The following is a 17,653-nucleotide window of genomic DNA, read 5'->3' on the forward strand; positions in this document are numbered from 1 at the left end:
GCCCTTGTGCAATGGGGTATCAGATAGTGTTATATAGATATTTATGGATGCCATTAATTGTTTTAAATTAAATCTAAATAAAAATTTTATCATCATTGTCATTGAACATATATAACCCAATAATCATAATGAATTTAAGTATTACATGATTTAAAATTGTGCACTTTAGATGCACGTTTCGTCGTCAAAAGACTCCTCAGTGTCATTCTAATAAAAAAAACAGTTACAAAAGTCTAAAAGAAGAAGAATTTAACGAGCATTTAGGACACGACATTCCAAAAGGTTTTGCCTAAATGATATATCCCTGGGATAGAAAATACTTATTGTTTCAACATTTCTATAGTTTTGCAAACAACCTCATACAACAGTGTCATCGACCAAGTGACTTTATATACATTAAAGAGGTACCAATATTAAAATTACTACGCAAGAACCAGGTTTTGTCAACATGAGGCTTGAATCAAAGAGGTTAAAAAGGTAAAGTAAGGTAAGACAAGGAAAAACATTGAAGACCATATCTAAAAAGTGTTTGACCAATGCTAAAGTATACATTATCTGAGGGTTGCTGCTCATAAAGAAGCTATTAAACCAAGAGTTCTAAATGGTGAAGTTGAAATCATTTTACGGACGTCATCACTAGTTGGTTGACCGTTATGGAATAACCGTTTCACAAATGATATCGGATATGTTCCTTACGTCGTAACGACAATCCCCTTCCCTTTCACGAATGTGACCTACCGAATTAGACTATTTTCCTGATTTGTTATCACATAAGCAACGAGACGGGTGCCAATTGAGGAGCAGATTTTGCTTACTATTCCGGAGCACCTGAGATCACCCCTAGTTTTTGGCGGCGTTCGTGTTGTTTATTCTTTAGTTTTCTATGTGTACTATTGTTTGTCTGTTTGTCTTTTTCATTTTTAGCCATGACGTTGTCAGTTTATTTTCGATTTATGAGTTTATAATTTATAATATGTGTTGCTTACTATATTTAATGTACTTGATACCTATAAGCTGTATTGCTTTTGGAAAAAAATATAATAATTATGCGACACGTTTTCAGCATGTTATCCTAGGACTTCTTATAGTTTGAACTACGCTGATTTTTTTTTCTGTCTTCCACTTTCGATTTTTTTATTTGGTTATGCTCACGTTAATGTACATCGTATTTTGCCGAACGTGATTGCCTTTTTTCAGTTAGAAACCCTTTTTCATCTGTATTTTTGTAAACAAATGTAAGTCAATATAGTTTTTCAGTGTTAATAACCTTTGATGAATGATGACAACGTTGACTCAGGATTTTCTGTTAATTCACATGAATAATCGGCTGAACAATGTAAATCAAGTCATTTGTAATAAAAGCAAACACAGGTAAAACAAAGATGTTTTACATAATACAAAAACTAGAATAAAGTGAAAAACTCTCATTAGAGCTTGAGACCTATTTTGATTTCAGTAGTTGCTAAATGATTATGTTCATATCATTTTGTAATTTTGCACATCCAATCCCAAACTTGGTCACGTGTTTAACTAAAGAAAAAATATAACAGAAGATACTCTATAATTGTGGGTGTAAAGACCTCTATGTGAGAAGAAATAGAGATATGTTGGTTAATCCTCATTCATAAGATTGATATAATCTTAAATAGGATCTCAAAAATAAAAATATTTTGTCCATACTAAATTTGTTAATTGTTTGGTGTATTCAGCATTTGTGTCTCTTCGTCACTAATATGATTCGCATGTTGTGATATACATAACAACTTTGCACTATAAAGCCCTCATGCGTGTTTACTCTTAATAAAAAGTATTTAATTTCAATTTAAATTGTCACTCTTATATTACATTTGGACTAAATCGTATTTCAATATTTTTGACAAATCATTATAGGTGAACTGAATCATGTGAATGATAATTTAATGATAGAAATGTCAATTTTAATAGTTAAGCAGTCGAAGTTTTCTTTTTTTGTACCGTTATAATTTCAATTGAACGAGCTTTACGGTTTAAAGTACAATTGGTTTTATATTTTCGTCAGTCATACAATTAAGTTGGGTCACTAAACTTCATCATATCTATGACTGTCATTTATATGTACTATTAACTTGAACTCGCTGAATGTATATTTACGGTATAAAACTTTAGCAATGGAGATTGAAAGAAAGCAAGTGTCATCATGTAAAAAAATAAGTCAAGGATTTTATTCATAGAACAAACACAGATATGTTCTGTTGAAACCTATTTAATGTAGCACACCAAATTGTGTACATGATCAATTATTTTAAAAAATATATATCCAATTCAGTGTCCAAAACAATGCAAGAAGATAATTTCTGTGTTTTTTGTACATTTGCGGATTATTCTTCATTTAAACTATCTTACTAGGACGCTCTAATGTCAAGCAAAACAATGGGTAAAAAAAACGGAAATTAAATGTATCTTAATTGAATTGAAGAATAAGCTTAAAATTATCCCTTATCTAAAAATGAATGATAGTAATTGCCGACTTTATATGAATATTGTTATTCTGTTTAGTATATTTTCATCGTATAACTAGTAATAAACATCCGATAAAACGTATACCCGATTGCCTATTTCTATGTACATCAATGAATGGTGGCCAATATCAAAGCATTGTTTAAAAAACATAATTAATTTGTTGACAATATCATCTGCACAAGTTATACCCGTTATTGTATTAATTTGTGAACAGTTAACAACTTTTGATATTAATAATTATGTACATTTATCGTATTGTTTCTGTATTATTTATGTTTTAATATTACAATTTAACCACAAGCGGTAAAAACACAAGCGATCAATATCCGCTAGTTAACTGATACGAATGATATTCAGTATATGGGAGGATCGCTGTTCAATTTTAAGCGGTACTTACACACTCAAATCCATTTAAGGAATGACTGTAACCTATATGAGAAATAACATCAAAAATGTGATGCACACTGAATAACCCGCGAATATACAGAAAAAATATTACAGTCATTTCCTATAATTTAATTCAAAATTCCATTTTAAACCAGGGTAACCCATGAAAAAACTTTGATGACGTCATGGTCATGGGACAAAATTATGTCTATGAGCTGACAAACAAAACAACTTCAGCCAATCAGAAGACGAGTAACATCCAAAATCAAGTTATCAAAGTATATTCAAATATATCTTACGGCATCGCTACAAACCAGTAAAAGTCTGAAGTGGCCTATATTTGTACTCGACTGTACTGATTTTTACTCGACCAGTCTGTATTGGTCTGACATATACTTGATAATACTCCACTGTAGTCTGAACCATACTTAATAGTCTGAACTTTTACTTAACCATTTCAAATGTGTTTGAACCATGCTTGACCTAGTTTGAACCATACTCGACCTAGTCTGAACTATACTCGACCAAGTCTTAACCAACCAAGACGTATTTTTTGTATCTATACATTGTATTTTATCAATTTAGGATCTGAAAATTTAAACAACTGTTTCAAATTATAAATGTGTGCATTCAAATTTATAGCATGTAAACCCAAAATTTCACAATAAACATCAATATTACTTCAACACCATATTTATCAACAGTTAGACATTTATATAACCTTTAAAATTAAAATAAAACAAGCTGATCAAATAATCTCAAACTGAATTGTGACTAATATTTTCAATGTTATTCAAATTTCTTTTGAATCTTTCAGTTCTATTTTATGATTCTAATCATTTAAATTTAAGCTTAGTATTAATTTAGGGTGTCAGCTGAGTAAAGTAAATAAGGCAGTGATTTTTTGTTTTTCTAATAAAATACATATACATGAAGAATAGTATATGAAGCAACTTAATCAATTAAAAAAAAATTCACCTTTCTTTTGCAAAACCATGAACTTATAATATCATTATAATTAAACCAGACAAGGAATACTAGTGTGTTTCGGAACTCTTAAAGTCAACATTGGTAGTTTTATTTAGCTATAACAAATTAATAAAAAGCCACTGTCAATGTCGATACCACTGCTATTGGAAGTTTAAATGTCATCACTCAAGTAACTGTTAAACAAACTTTGAACTTACAAATGAAGTTCTGCCCAAAGAATATATAACCTTACACATGTTACATGTATCTGTATCTGTATTTGACAATGTCTTTCCGAGTTTTAGGTCCTCGATTTTTCTCTTTTCTCTTTTGTTGTGCTAACAATGAATATGATATATAAAAGAAGATGCGGTATGATTGCAAATAAGACAACTCTCCACGAGTGACCAAATGACGCAGACATGCATACTATAGGCTACCGTACGGTCTTCAACAATGAGCAAAGCCCATATAGCAGACAACGGCTGCTTGTTGTACTTGAACCCTCAAACTAAACACAAAATATCCATATAGGTGAGAAATAAAGGTTTGTATATAATGAAAAGAGGATGTATATAAAATGAAATGATAACTCTTTCATTGACTGTACTACGCAGTTGTAATATGCATATTTTGAAATCTTCGTACCGTTGATTTAATTCTGATTAAAAGAGGGGCTGATGTATGTGCTCTTAAAATATTTGTAATATTTTATTTTTTAGAAGTTTGGATTTCTAAATTGTGGATTCTGTTTAGACCTCAGAACGAACAAAAAAGGAACAAATTAAATAATAACCAAATCAATCCATATTTTACTAAACTTTTTTAGAAGTTTTTTACAACTTTTCTAGAAGTTTGGATTTCTAAATTTCGGATTCTGATTGGACCTCAGAATGAACAAAAAATGAACATAATTAAATAATAACCAAATCAATCCATATTTTACTAATATGAATTTTACGATGTGGCATATACAAAACTGTACACGTTAAAGATTTATGAACTTGTTTTCTGTCTGTACTATTAACTTTAAATGTCTTTCATTTTGCTCCGATTGGAGTTATTTAATATATATTTGCGTCACATATTTAAATTCTAACGACAAAATATGATATTTTATCATTTTGTACCTTTATATTTAAGATTGACCGATATGTTTTATTTCATTATACAATTGATATTCTATTTTCATCAATCATATAACTATTTTGTGTCATTGAACTTTGTTTATCAGAAACGGTCAATGACGTATGATGTTTTACATGTATAAGCATATGTTATTGAGGTATATTACACACATATCATTAAAACTATGAATCAAATGTCGAAAAAAAGGAAAAAGTATGCGATTTCTTCCATGTTAAAATATTGACCAGTGAAGGACACGAAAAATATGTGTCCACATTTTCATCAAATATATTCGATATCAACCCAAATCAATCAATGAAAAATGTCACAGAGTTTGACCTGTTTATACGCCACATCTTCAGATATACGGGTATTCAACCAAACTATGTTGTAATAATGAAAAGTTGAACTGTCGGTGGCAATTGTTTTTCAATATTTATATGATTATATATTAAGTTAAAAAGGGAGTATGACTGGACTTTACTAAGAAAAGTGGTCAAGCAATATTTGAAAATGGTCGATCGGGTAAACAAATTTTGCCAGGATATATGTTAAATGTGTTAAAATCTACTTATGGTTTAGCTATTGTAATTGGTATTTCTTTATGATTGACGACAAATCACTTAAACCTCAAAACTATTCTATTTTTGTTGTTTTATTATTGCATTTGAATATTTTCGTTTCTTTCTAAAAGGAAATTGTCATAACAGAAACATCAATTGGTCATTCAAAGCCCATCGTGTTAGCTATCAAAAAGCAATCACTCGATATATAATTTTCAAAGATAAATTATTGAATTATATTTAAAAGATGCAAAATATCACTTAAAATATGTAACACGTGGACATTCAAATTATAAGGACATAACGCCCTAAGATATATAATTGTCTTTGATGTTAATTCATATTAAATAAAAGCGATCTATTATTTTCACGCAACAAGGAAAGAAATGGTTTCTAATTAAAAAGTATTTTGTAGCGTAAACATTGGAACCAACTAGAGGCTGTTAGAAGGGAAAGATATATTTTTTATAGTAAAAAAATCAATTGTGCAGAATTGTCTAGATCCCTTTTCAGATGTTATTTAAATTTAATGATGAAATACATACGTAATACGTAAACTTAAAACATTTTAAGAAAATTTTAGAGAAAATTGTCATCAAGCTATCCCTAAAAAGCCCCTTTGCTGATTATATTAAAAGCAAGGGCACGCCTGTATCAGAGACAGTTTTTGTTAAGGATGGCGATGTTTCAACTTCTTATACTTGCTGTTGTTGTCTTTGTTGGCGCTGATGGTTTTGGTAAGTACCTACAATAATAAATAAACTTGTGACAATTTTGTTACAGTTTGATACACTATTCCATGTTACTTCTGACTGTACTTTAACTTTTACTTACTGTAATATATATGCGAGGAGAAAAATATTTTAATTTTGCACTGGATTTGCAATAATGTTTAAAACGTGACCTACACACATGTGTTTGTTATTGGTAGTTGTCTCATTAATTTCTTATACTTAAAAAATAGGAAACCTAACACAATTAATTTTCTTGTTTTAATATCGCTCCTTTTGAGTTATTGCTATTCACTCAGTTTTTGTTTTAACGCTTAATTGTATTTTCCTTTTTACGATTAATGAACGTAGAAACTTAGGTTGGATACAGCCATCAGATCATTGAATATTTTCCTAGACTTTCGATTGAGACATTTGACTTTACTCGCTCCCATCTGTTCTTCTACAATATGATATGTAATATTTTTTTACAGTTCTCCTATAGTATGATACTATTTTTTTTTTGCTAGTTGTAAACACTTTTTAAAGTTTAAAGCACATGTTCAGCTTAAGTAGGAGTTAACCTAAACATACAGTTACACGAAAAACAGTCCACTTACGTTTTAGATAACTAGTAACAATAAGAAGAAAAGCGAAATCTCCTTGACATTTTTTCCGATTATAAAACCTAAGATTAATTGATTGTATTTACATCCAAGAAAGAAAAAAAAGTCAACATTTTGTATACATCAATAGCATAGTCAAACAAAAGTCTTGCAAATACAATATGCAAAATTCACATGTTGTCTTTTGTTACAATTTTATCAAAGGACATCGTTGATTAAACACATTATATTTATCTGAACGACAATGTATACATGGTATAGCTACACAAACATGTATATGCCGCATGTAGACATTCAGTATTGGTTTGCTAAATAATTTCATTCTTAATAATACAAGTTGTCAATATATATCAACAGTGCAGTTTTAAGCCATTTTTCGACGTTTGTTATAAAGTGAACTATTTAGATTTCCTTGTTCGTGTTATTTTTTTGTTTATAAACAAATGAAGCTCTGTGGTACGGTTAATGGAAGAACTGATTCATTTTGTTTTTAATGGTTGAACAAAATACTTTTGGATATGGGTTTTACATCTCTTTGGGCCCACTTAATTTTCTAATTTTCTAATTTTTAAATGTGCATTAAAACTAAGTCTGGCCAGATTAAACAAGGTTGTATGATTTCCCGCTTTATCCATTCGGAAAATTTGAATTCTAATTTTGTGGGGTCATTTAACATGTTTAAGAAAAGAAAAAAAATATATTTCGTTAACTGTTATATAATCTATATTTATTATCTAAAACATAATGCAAATGTGTAGAAAAAATGTGTTAAAAAAATCAATTAAATGAGAATTAATGCGGCTTTATTGCTGTCACACACTAGCAGACGCTAAAAACTCGATTTATCTTATTTGCAACGGTGGTATATCACAGTGCATGCTGTATTCAAATCCTTGAATAACACAGTTTTTTTTTCAAATCTCATTTTAAAATCATATCAATAATGTATATGCCATATTCATTTTCTTAATCCTGTCCAAGTGTATGTTCACTTCAATAACGTTCCGATTTTGTACCACTATGGCCAAAACACATTGGTTATACATTTCAATTACACAGTGAATTCTGTTAATTTTCGAACAAGCTAAATGTTTTTCACATACTTTCCCGTTTGTCACGCAACAACTCTCCGATTTGCTGTAATTCAGCGGTTTCGATTGACCGCAAACTGTTTATTTAGATAGCTAACGATGCCAACAAAATAAATTGATATAAGGTATATGTATTTGTGAACAAATCTTGAGATCATAAACAAACATAAAATGTTTGAGTTTGTTAGCATGTTTAGGGCCAGAATATTTTCAAATTTCCTGGCTGTTTATTGTTTTCGATTCACCGTTTGAAAAGAACTCATATATTGCATCGATTAACTGTATTGGTTTATAATGTTAACGCCATTTAGCCAGATGTTGTAAAACTAGTTTGAATCGAATCGTTTAAATGAAGATCAGATATGTATTCTTTAAGAAGATGAATGTTTGATTATATCGGTACGTCCTTGTCAATCATTATTAGATTATCCAGGGTATAGCATGGTTAGAGAAGTACTACTTGCTAAATGATTTTCAACTAGCAGTTAATCTGTGACCTTGGTTTACCTGCGCCTAATGTCCTATATAAAATACAAATACGAACAATGTTTTTATAGACACTTTTTAAATACTTAATCATCTCTGTCCTGCATCGATGGATTTCATATTTTGAGTTTGTGACAAGTCTCATAGTGGTCAAACGTATCTTTTTTATAATTTAAATGGGATAACAATGGATGCAATAAACCAAATGTCAGGGATAGCTTTTACAATTGATACGAATCTTTGATAGAGGGGAGGATAATTATTGTTAAAAGAAGCCATTTAAGTTGTTGGTTATATGTATTTGTTTGGAGAACATTAATATTCCATAATGGAATTGATGATACCATGTACTTTGTATCGTAAAAAGTCTGCAAAATTTTTATGTTTCATCAACTCCAAATGAAGATGTGTTTGGTTAACATTTTGTATACAATGATCTAACTAATTTGAAGTCGAAGAAATAAAACAAGGGTGGAGAATTATCAAGACACTCTTTGTATTATAGACAATGACTGAAAAATTTATGAAAGGTTTATGTTTATTAATGAAAAACTATTTGTTTAAAAGAAATTTAATGTGTAATGTATAGATAAAAGAACTTAACTTAAGAAGGTCGTCAAGTGTACGGAATCGGCATTATATTTGTTGTTCTGGTTTTTTTTATAATTATCCCAAGCGTGGTTTTATTTGAAGATTCGTGAAAGTGCTAATCGAAAAAAAGTTGATAAAAAAAGTAATGACGTAGTGGCTGATATTTTTGTCATTTTATAGATATTGTAAACAGTAACCTATGTAAACATGTAAACATGTAAATTGAGATCATCAAACAATTTCCATCTTTGTTAATTTGACCGATGGGTCTATTGTAGACGAAACGCGCTCCTAGCGTACACAACTTGGATCCTTGTATCTATGATGAGTGTATCCATCATTTTCCATTTGTCCTTAATAATGTGAACACTAGTTTTATGTGGGCCAATACAATTAAGAATGAGTAAAATAGAAAATTTTACTCCAACTTAAAACTTTGATAGCAAAGAAAAAAGTGTTACTAAAGAAACAATAATGTATTTCCCAATGATTTCAATTTTAAATTTCTTAAAAATATTTTGTTCTAAACATAAAAAAGATTGTTTTCCAGAAACAATAATGTATTTCCCAATGATTTCAATTTTAAATTTCTTAAAAATATTTTGTTCTAAACATAAAAAAGATTGTTTTCCAGAAACATCATTGATTATAACAAGTTGTAACAAATACTATCAAATTATCATACTTTTGCCACTTTTTTATTAAGGCTAGTACGAGCCTTGTATTTTTATGTCATTTACAGATTGTTACATGTACCTTAGATTTTTTGTATATTTTGAAACAGCAGTAAAATTTTCCCGTTCATTGTATTTACTAAATGTTTCTACTAAACATTACGAGATCCGCATTGACTGAATGTTATAAGATTCGTATATAAATGTTGAACCGGCATGTAAATGTTTATTAAAAGACCAATGACAACATGACAATTGTGGTCAAATCAATTAGCTAATATTTCTTTAACAGGTTACTGATTTTTATGCAATGCAGTTACAAATAGTATTTATTGTTTGTAATTCTGTATAGCAATATGTCACTAAAAGCACCGAAACCATACACGTTTTGGAGCCCATGATTTAACTGTTTTGGTAACTATTATTCTTGGCCAATTATTATGCTTTACCGAAAGTATGTGTTTCACGTAATAGAATCATTTTCGGACAGTGTTGTGGTTAAACTGTAAGCAACATTTCAACTGGTTATTTACACGGTGATAGGTAGGATATTATACACATATTTCATAGACAGAATGATTCATTTCGTAACTGATATGTACCCGTTACCAATTGATATTATATTTTAGTGACCAGCTTGTGTTCTGGTAACCCCTGTGGGACCGGATATACTTGTTACCTCCTGTTCAAATCTGATGGATATATCAGCGACGGATTCCAATGTTGTTATAATGCAAACAGTCAATGTACCTCTTATTGTAAGTATTGATTTTTTCATAATGTTCATGGAAAAAAAAATTCTTTTTTAATCAGTGACGTTTGTCTTGACTTAAGATGCGATTATGAAGTTATAATCAATTCATTAACCTAATGTTTAATTCAGTGTGTTAGACGATAGAATTGTGTTTGAGACTATTTTCTCTGATGGATGAAAATACAATACGCCATGAACTTTATCTGAAATGCATAGTATTTGAGATAAAAAGTAATATCAAATAGATAACCTTATAACGTGACTTTGATTGAATTAACTATTACGAATATAACAATTATAAAACACTCAACTCAGTTGTCAGGCGGGTTTTTTTTGTTCTGACAAAATATTCATTGACATCTATTGCTAGTCTCTCCTATATTTTGTTTTACACGCTAAAAAGTTATTTTCACTTTTGTGTACGTTCCTTTCCTTCATTTATTTGGGGAAAATATTCATGTTCATCCTGATTTTGGTAAAAAAAAAACTGTTGTTACCAGGCGGGAATGCTCATTTAAAAGATTTTACTTGTCTCCGCCAGATGGTCGTCTCCGTGTGACACTCTTTTATGCTTTGTGTTATATATATGTTATATATTTTTCTAAACAGTTCCCGACGCACCAAGTGGGGGAAGTGGCACTTACCTTGGCGGCTCTAGTGGCAGTAGCGGTAATATGTTTTTTTAATATCGTATTTTTCCGTATTCGTCTTTCTTTTAAAGGGAGGAAAACAGAATACTATAGTAACAGTTCAAAATAAGGCAATTCGAGAAAATGAGATCTCTTTTTTATACTATATTATGAGATGTTTTTCAACTAATTGAGTGGAGGCTCACCTTTTAATTTGCAAAATGAAAGTCAACGTGAAGACGTATGTGATAACGATGATTGCATAATAACCTATCAGTGTCATCAACCATCAGTACCTTGGTCTAAGTATATTATGTACTATACCACTAGTATGTCAACACTGAGGTTGTTAAACCCGTACTTAGCTAGTGCGTTTGATTCCAATCTTTATTGACTAGGATAACCATCTTTCTTTCCGAAGATTGATTGCCCTCTACGGGCACTCCTACTTCCTTTGCGAATAAAAAATATACCCTTCAATTATATATGAGTCATTAACGCTAAAAGTGGTATTTAACACCAAATATTAATCAATCAATAAACAGCAGTTTATCCTAATGTAAGATATGGGACGAATAGAATAATTTATAATTTATAAAAAAAAAACTATAGGTTTAGTGTTTTCTGATATTACATTATTCTGTTAAATACTTCTACAATTGTGGGATTAATATTTAACGTAAATACAAATAATTATTTATGAAAAATAGAATATTTACACCCTATTTACCTTTCGTTAAATCAGAATATACCATTTTAATAAACGAAATTCTTGATCTACGCGTGAAAACATTACTGCCTCTAGATGGACATGCATATGCATATGTTTCAACTGCCGTCGTTTCAAGTATACTTACTCCGTTTCATACTGCTTAGAATTAAAATGTTTTTATTACGTTTAAACTTGAATATACACTTTAAGTGTTTACATATTTCAAGCAGATTAATGACAAAAAAAAGTAACACCTCTTTGAATTTAATCTTTCAAAAACACCTGTCTATAGATGACCTGATTAATTATTAGCAAAGAGATTAAGCCATGCCCAGTCAGTTGAGAAATTCAGCAATAGCATTTGTAAATTTAACCACCAAATGTAATATACTTTTGATTTGTGCTTTAATAAATAGAATAACTACGCTAGAATTAAAGGGACTATTATATATCAATATAAATACCATGTAATCTGACAGCCCCGCCCAATCACTTGAACTCTATTAAGTATAACTTTTTGTAAAACTCATCGAACAGCAATTTTGAATTATTCTCAGTTGAAATAAGATACGTGTGTGTACTTCGCTCAAATCAAAATGACAATTATATATCAATTTAAAACGTTTTTAACCAATAAGCCTCTCCCAGTCGTCACTTGAAATATATCAATTATGGCATTTGTTAAATTTAACAAACACATATAATACAGTTGAAACGATATGTTCCGTTCAAACGAAAGAGACAATTATTTTGATATAAATTTAATTTAACCACACAGTCCTGATCCATCACTTAATCTATATCAGGTAATACTATTTGTTAAATGTATCAAACCAGTAAATATCAATTTTGAATTATACTCATTTGAATTGAACTATTCAACTTAAATACAAGTGACAATAACATATTAATTTAAATGCTGTTTTTCCACACAGCTTGGTTCCTTTTCATAAACTTTGCGAAAGTATGGTTAATAAACAGTTTGGTACCTCGTTTATCATCTATATGAATATTTATATATATTAAACCACACAATTTGTATATATTTTCTCACAATATTAATATATGTTTTACAACACAGTGTGGTATCTTTTTGTAATCAACAATAGGAATAGTCATTTTGCGACAGTTTGCATGGTACCTCTTTTAATACCGATTTGATAATGTTTAAAACCACAGTTTGATAACTCTTTTGTCAATGCTGTGAATACATGTACTTGTTTAGCCAAACAGCTGAAGACTAATTTTTTCAAAGTTATGCATATATATTTACCAACAAATTTTGGTTTTCTCGTGGCAGTTATTTGAAAATATATTGCACAACATAGTTTGCTACCCTTTTGTGATCGATATGACTATTTATCTTACCTTCCATACACGTCTATGAATATCATTGGTTAAAAGCAAACACGTGAAAACAGTATATATATTGTATCAATTTACAAATATTGGATCAGTCAGTGTGTTCTAATGTCAATGTATGGTCAGTGGGTGTGGTTTATTTTAATACGCTTTTTCAAATGTAACAGTATCGCATATAAAAGTAAAACAACAATAAAGATTGCAAAATATCGCATAGTCTTTCTTTGGTAATGTAATCGCATATTTGCTCCTTTCCAATACATTACATTTGTACTCTCGCGGACGAGAATACGCGTTCCGTCGTCTAGTGAGCAAGGAGAAATCACAGGAATATGTTATCGTCACGTAACACAGTCTTGCTCAAACTTGTTGACCATCAGGTGCAATAAATTGTCTGTCAATACTATCTTATAACGCTAGCATTACGTATTTAGGTTGGGGGAGTAAAACTGAGTTATATGAGAGATGATTGGCTTTAAACATGTTAAAATAAATCAGTATCATGGATAATATTTTAAAATTATGTTTCTATAGTAATTGTTGGCATATGTACGTATGCTGAATTTATACCAATGATTATATATTAGTTTCAGTGAATGATAATTATGACTACTGCATTACTAACTGCAAAAACGGATGGTGTACATATGATGGTAGCAGCTACATCTGCAATTGTGTAACAGGATATTCTGGTTCAATGTGTAGTAAGTATTAATTTTGCAACAATTTAATTCATACATTTTAAATGTCATGTATCGATTGATAAATTGATAGTCGGTCTGACTGCTTTTTTGTTTTACAAAGGTTTGTAAGTTTATTTTCCATTTATATACTTGGATATCCTTTTGGTATATTTCGGTTCTATTGTTCAAGGCTAACCAGAGTAGGAAAATACTTTTTTTCTTTTATCTAACAAGGAAACACCATTGTTTCGTGGTTTTATTGCTTCCAATGTTAAATCTAGCAATGCATAGCATTGATAGGTGTGTTTTTGTTGATGTCTCTAGTTAAAAAAAAGTGATTGTAATTTCTGTGTCAAATAATAAAATTGACACAATGTGGCATGGCTAGTCTAAATGAGTTCAACATACATTCAATTGCATGGAAGAGAGTACATGTAGTTACCTGGTATAAAACAAGTATCTTTTAAAATGAAAAGAAAATAAACAGGTAAAGTTATTTTCATGGAATTTATTATTATTCGAAACCGGATTCAACAAGAGAGCAAGGTTCATTATGATAGTCCATAAGCCCTCATTGTCTATCAAAATTACAAAAATGTTGAAGGAAAAACCTGTAAAGTTCATTTTCAAAACAGTTTCAGAGAACATGTTGGATGAGTCACAATATAAGACATTTTATTTCAGATACATATGCATATGACTATTGTACCCCTAATCCTTGTTTGAACGGATATTGTACAAGCACTGGCAGTGGTTATAGTTGTTCTTGTTACTCCGGATATCTAGGATCAGACTGTGGTGAGTACTGGAGAACTTGAAGTCATAAAGTAATATGCACAACCGTCATGTCCATGTTGTAATATACGATTATAAATTATTAATTATGATTATGAATATGACAGTTTTGAGGAATCCATTTAAAAAAAAAATGAATCAATATTGTAGTCTACACATGCATGAAGGCTTTTGTGATACATTGGGTGAATTCGTTTAAACAAATACTTTATAATGTACTGACATAGATAACATTTGTTTTCCTGAAATCGACTAGCCGTATTTGGCACAACTTTTTGGAATTTTGGGTCCCAAATGCTTTTCAACTTTGTACTTGTTTGGCTTTATAACTATTTAGATCTGAGCGTCACAGATGAGTCTTATGAAGATGAAACGCGCGTCTGGCGTATTAAATTATAATCCTGGTACCTGATAACTAATCAAACTTCATAGATACATTGCCAGATTGATAGTTAACTTATTTGCAGGACAAGATCATAGTAACAATAAATATTATTGGTAATATTTGCAAACATACCCGACCGAGATGCAGATCATGATATATTTTGGTCTGCTGTGTAAAGAGGATTTGTCGGATTGGAACAAACATTAAGCCCTGCAAACTACTGACACATACTAGTGAATGAAATTTATATCGTGTTGAACCTAGCATCATTTGAATAATCTAACTAATAAATTATGCAGTCTTATTTAGTCTGATCAACCAATCGCAGACTTATTCACTGCAGTAAATTCAGGACTGTTTATAAAATTCGCTTCTAGTCAATTCATTACTGTCAAGTAACTTCTCCGATAATTCAGTTCTGTTTTGATGTGTACATGTAAATAACATGATGAACATTGACCATTGTTTACTAAACACATGCTAAAACTGATCTTAATTGACTGCAAGCAAATTTTATACACATCACTGAATTCGCCGTTTCAGAATCTAATGCATCCTGGGTAATATTTTCAAAAGTGTACACCACAACGTCCTGATTGGTTAAAAATGTCTTAAACAATGGAAATTTAACCAATGACGTGGCGCTATTTTCACTTTGGGGTACGAACAATGCAATTACCCATGATGCTTTAGATTCTGAAACGGCCAATTAACGGCAGTGGATAAGTCTGAAAAAACAACACAATTTACTATTCATTCTTATTAATACTGTTATCATCAAAATGACAGTTTCAGGTCAAATTGGTGAACTAGTGGGTAATCAGGGCTTTATTGTGGCTTATTGTAAGTGCTGGGAGGGAGTTAGTCCCTTTCAATCGAAAATGGGGTTAAACGCCCCAATTCTTGCTAGACGATGATGATGATGATGCATACTTAGTCAACCCTAACAATAAAACTGACGCCCCTCTATGGCAAGGGTTTTACGATCTTTTTTAATTGAGATGTACAGGTGCTCATTTGCTAAACCATAAACTTTACTTTAAACAAGTTAAAAAGTCAAGGTTAATAAATTCCAAAAGGTAGAAATGTATTATATTATATTATTTAATCCAATCATATAACCAAAACTATGCATGCTAAGTGTACATATTTTTATTTTAGATACATATGACTACTGTACCCCCAATCCTTGTTCACATGGAACATGTACAAACACTGGCAGTGGTTATAGTTGTTCTTGTTACTCCGGATATTCAGGGTCATCTTGTGGTAAGCATAGCACATCAATACTGTAATAGATAACATGATGATGAATCCATTTTTACAAAATACATTTCATTAATAATTGAAATTAATATTAATTTATGCCTTAACCAAAATGCCACCTACATCTTTTTACTGTCGATTTTTTTTTTAAACTCAACGAGTGTAAAAGAGAGGCAAAATATATCATAGCACGAAATTAAACTGAAAACGCCATAAAAAAATACGAAAAAAAAAGACATACATCAGTACACAAAATACAGCAAGTCAAATTAATGACTGGGCAGCACGAACCCCAACAAACACTAGGATAATCTCAGGTGTCCCGAAAGGTTAATCAGATCCTGTTCCACATGTGTATCCTGTCGTGTTGCTCATATAAATACAAACCTGGATATCAGTCTAATTCGTCAGGTATCATTCGGGGAAAATAAGACAGGATTAAGGTTACGACAATTGGAACTGATCCGACTACATCTATGAAACCGATTTTCCATAATCATGATAATCATCTCTCTCTGTGAAGTTGTTGATGAAAGTCTCTTTTCTGATAGAACACTGCTGCGTTTTTATATATCAACACAATCAATCAAACGTCACCACCTTTAAGCATGTATGAAGTGTCAGATAGAAAAAGTCTAGGCAACCATATTTTTGACTCGATCGAACAAAAATTATTGTTTTGCACACATTTGAGTTCAAACTATACGAAATAGAAAAACACATGTTAGTTAAGTCTGAGATGTCGACATTAATTTCTTGAATGTACTTTTACTCTTAGGAGATAACTGTATTGTATTTTAAGCTCCGACGGCATCAATTGGGGATTTTATGGTCGCAAATTAAGTTTACTGGCGACGCGTTAGCGGAGACAGTAAACGGCTATTTGCGACCATCAAATCCCCAATTGATGCCGTCGGAGCTTAAAATACAATATTGTTATCTCCATTCTAATGAAACTGACAGAAAATAACATTAAAACATTATTTAAAATCTGTCATATGCCGTCTGCGCTTGCGCGTACGTCCCATAGCATCAATTGCCAATTGATGCCATGTAAGAAAGTGACGTTATCCAATCAAAATGAACGTTACAAATGTTGTTGCATTAGAATACAATATAACTAACATTAATTGAACATATTTTTTATTTTAGATACATATAACTACTGCGACCCAAATCCGTGTACACATGGAACATGTACAACTACTGGTAGTGGTTATAGTTGTTCTTGTTATTCCGGATATTCAGGGTCGTCTTGTGGTGAGTATAGGAGAACTAGATTACATATAATAGTAAACTTAACATAAATACAATAATAAATCAAAATTTGCCAAATTAGTTTA

The 17,653-nt window shown here is 30.7% G+C and overlaps 1 protein-coding gene across 2 annotated transcripts in view; it reads left to right on the top strand.

Moving 5' to 3' along the window:
* Window positions 1-6,208: 6,208 nt before the first annotated feature.
* LOC139495748 (fibropellin-1-like) overlaps window positions 6,209-17,653 on the top strand; it is a 31,493-nt gene continuing 20,048 nt past the window's right edge. Inside the window, exons 1-7 of one of the 2 annotated variants that reach the window (XM_071284117.1) lie at window positions 6,212-6,283; window positions 10,354-10,482; window positions 11,088-11,147; window positions 13,769-13,885; window positions 14,549-14,662; window positions 16,206-16,313; window positions 17,463-17,570. In XM_071284117.1, the coding sequence (XP_071140218.1) occupies window positions 6,223-6,283; window positions 10,354-10,482; window positions 11,088-11,147; window positions 13,769-13,885; window positions 14,549-14,662; window positions 16,206-16,313; window positions 17,463-17,570 (697 nt within the window). In that variant the 5' untranslated portion in view covers window positions 6,212-6,222. Of the gene's footprint in view, window positions 6,284-10,353; window positions 10,483-11,087; window positions 11,148-13,768; window positions 13,886-14,548; window positions 14,663-16,205; window positions 16,314-17,462; window positions 17,571-17,653 lie in introns of both variants that reach the window. The other variant, XM_071284118.1, reaches the window with a different exon arrangement.

The sequence above is a fragment of the Mytilus edulis genome, chromosome 11 (assembly GCF_963676685.1).
Source record: "Mytilus edulis chromosome 11, xbMytEdul2.2, whole genome shotgun sequence".
Classification (NCBI taxonomy): Eukaryota; Metazoa; Mollusca; class Bivalvia; order Mytilida; family Mytilidae; genus Mytilus; species Mytilus edulis.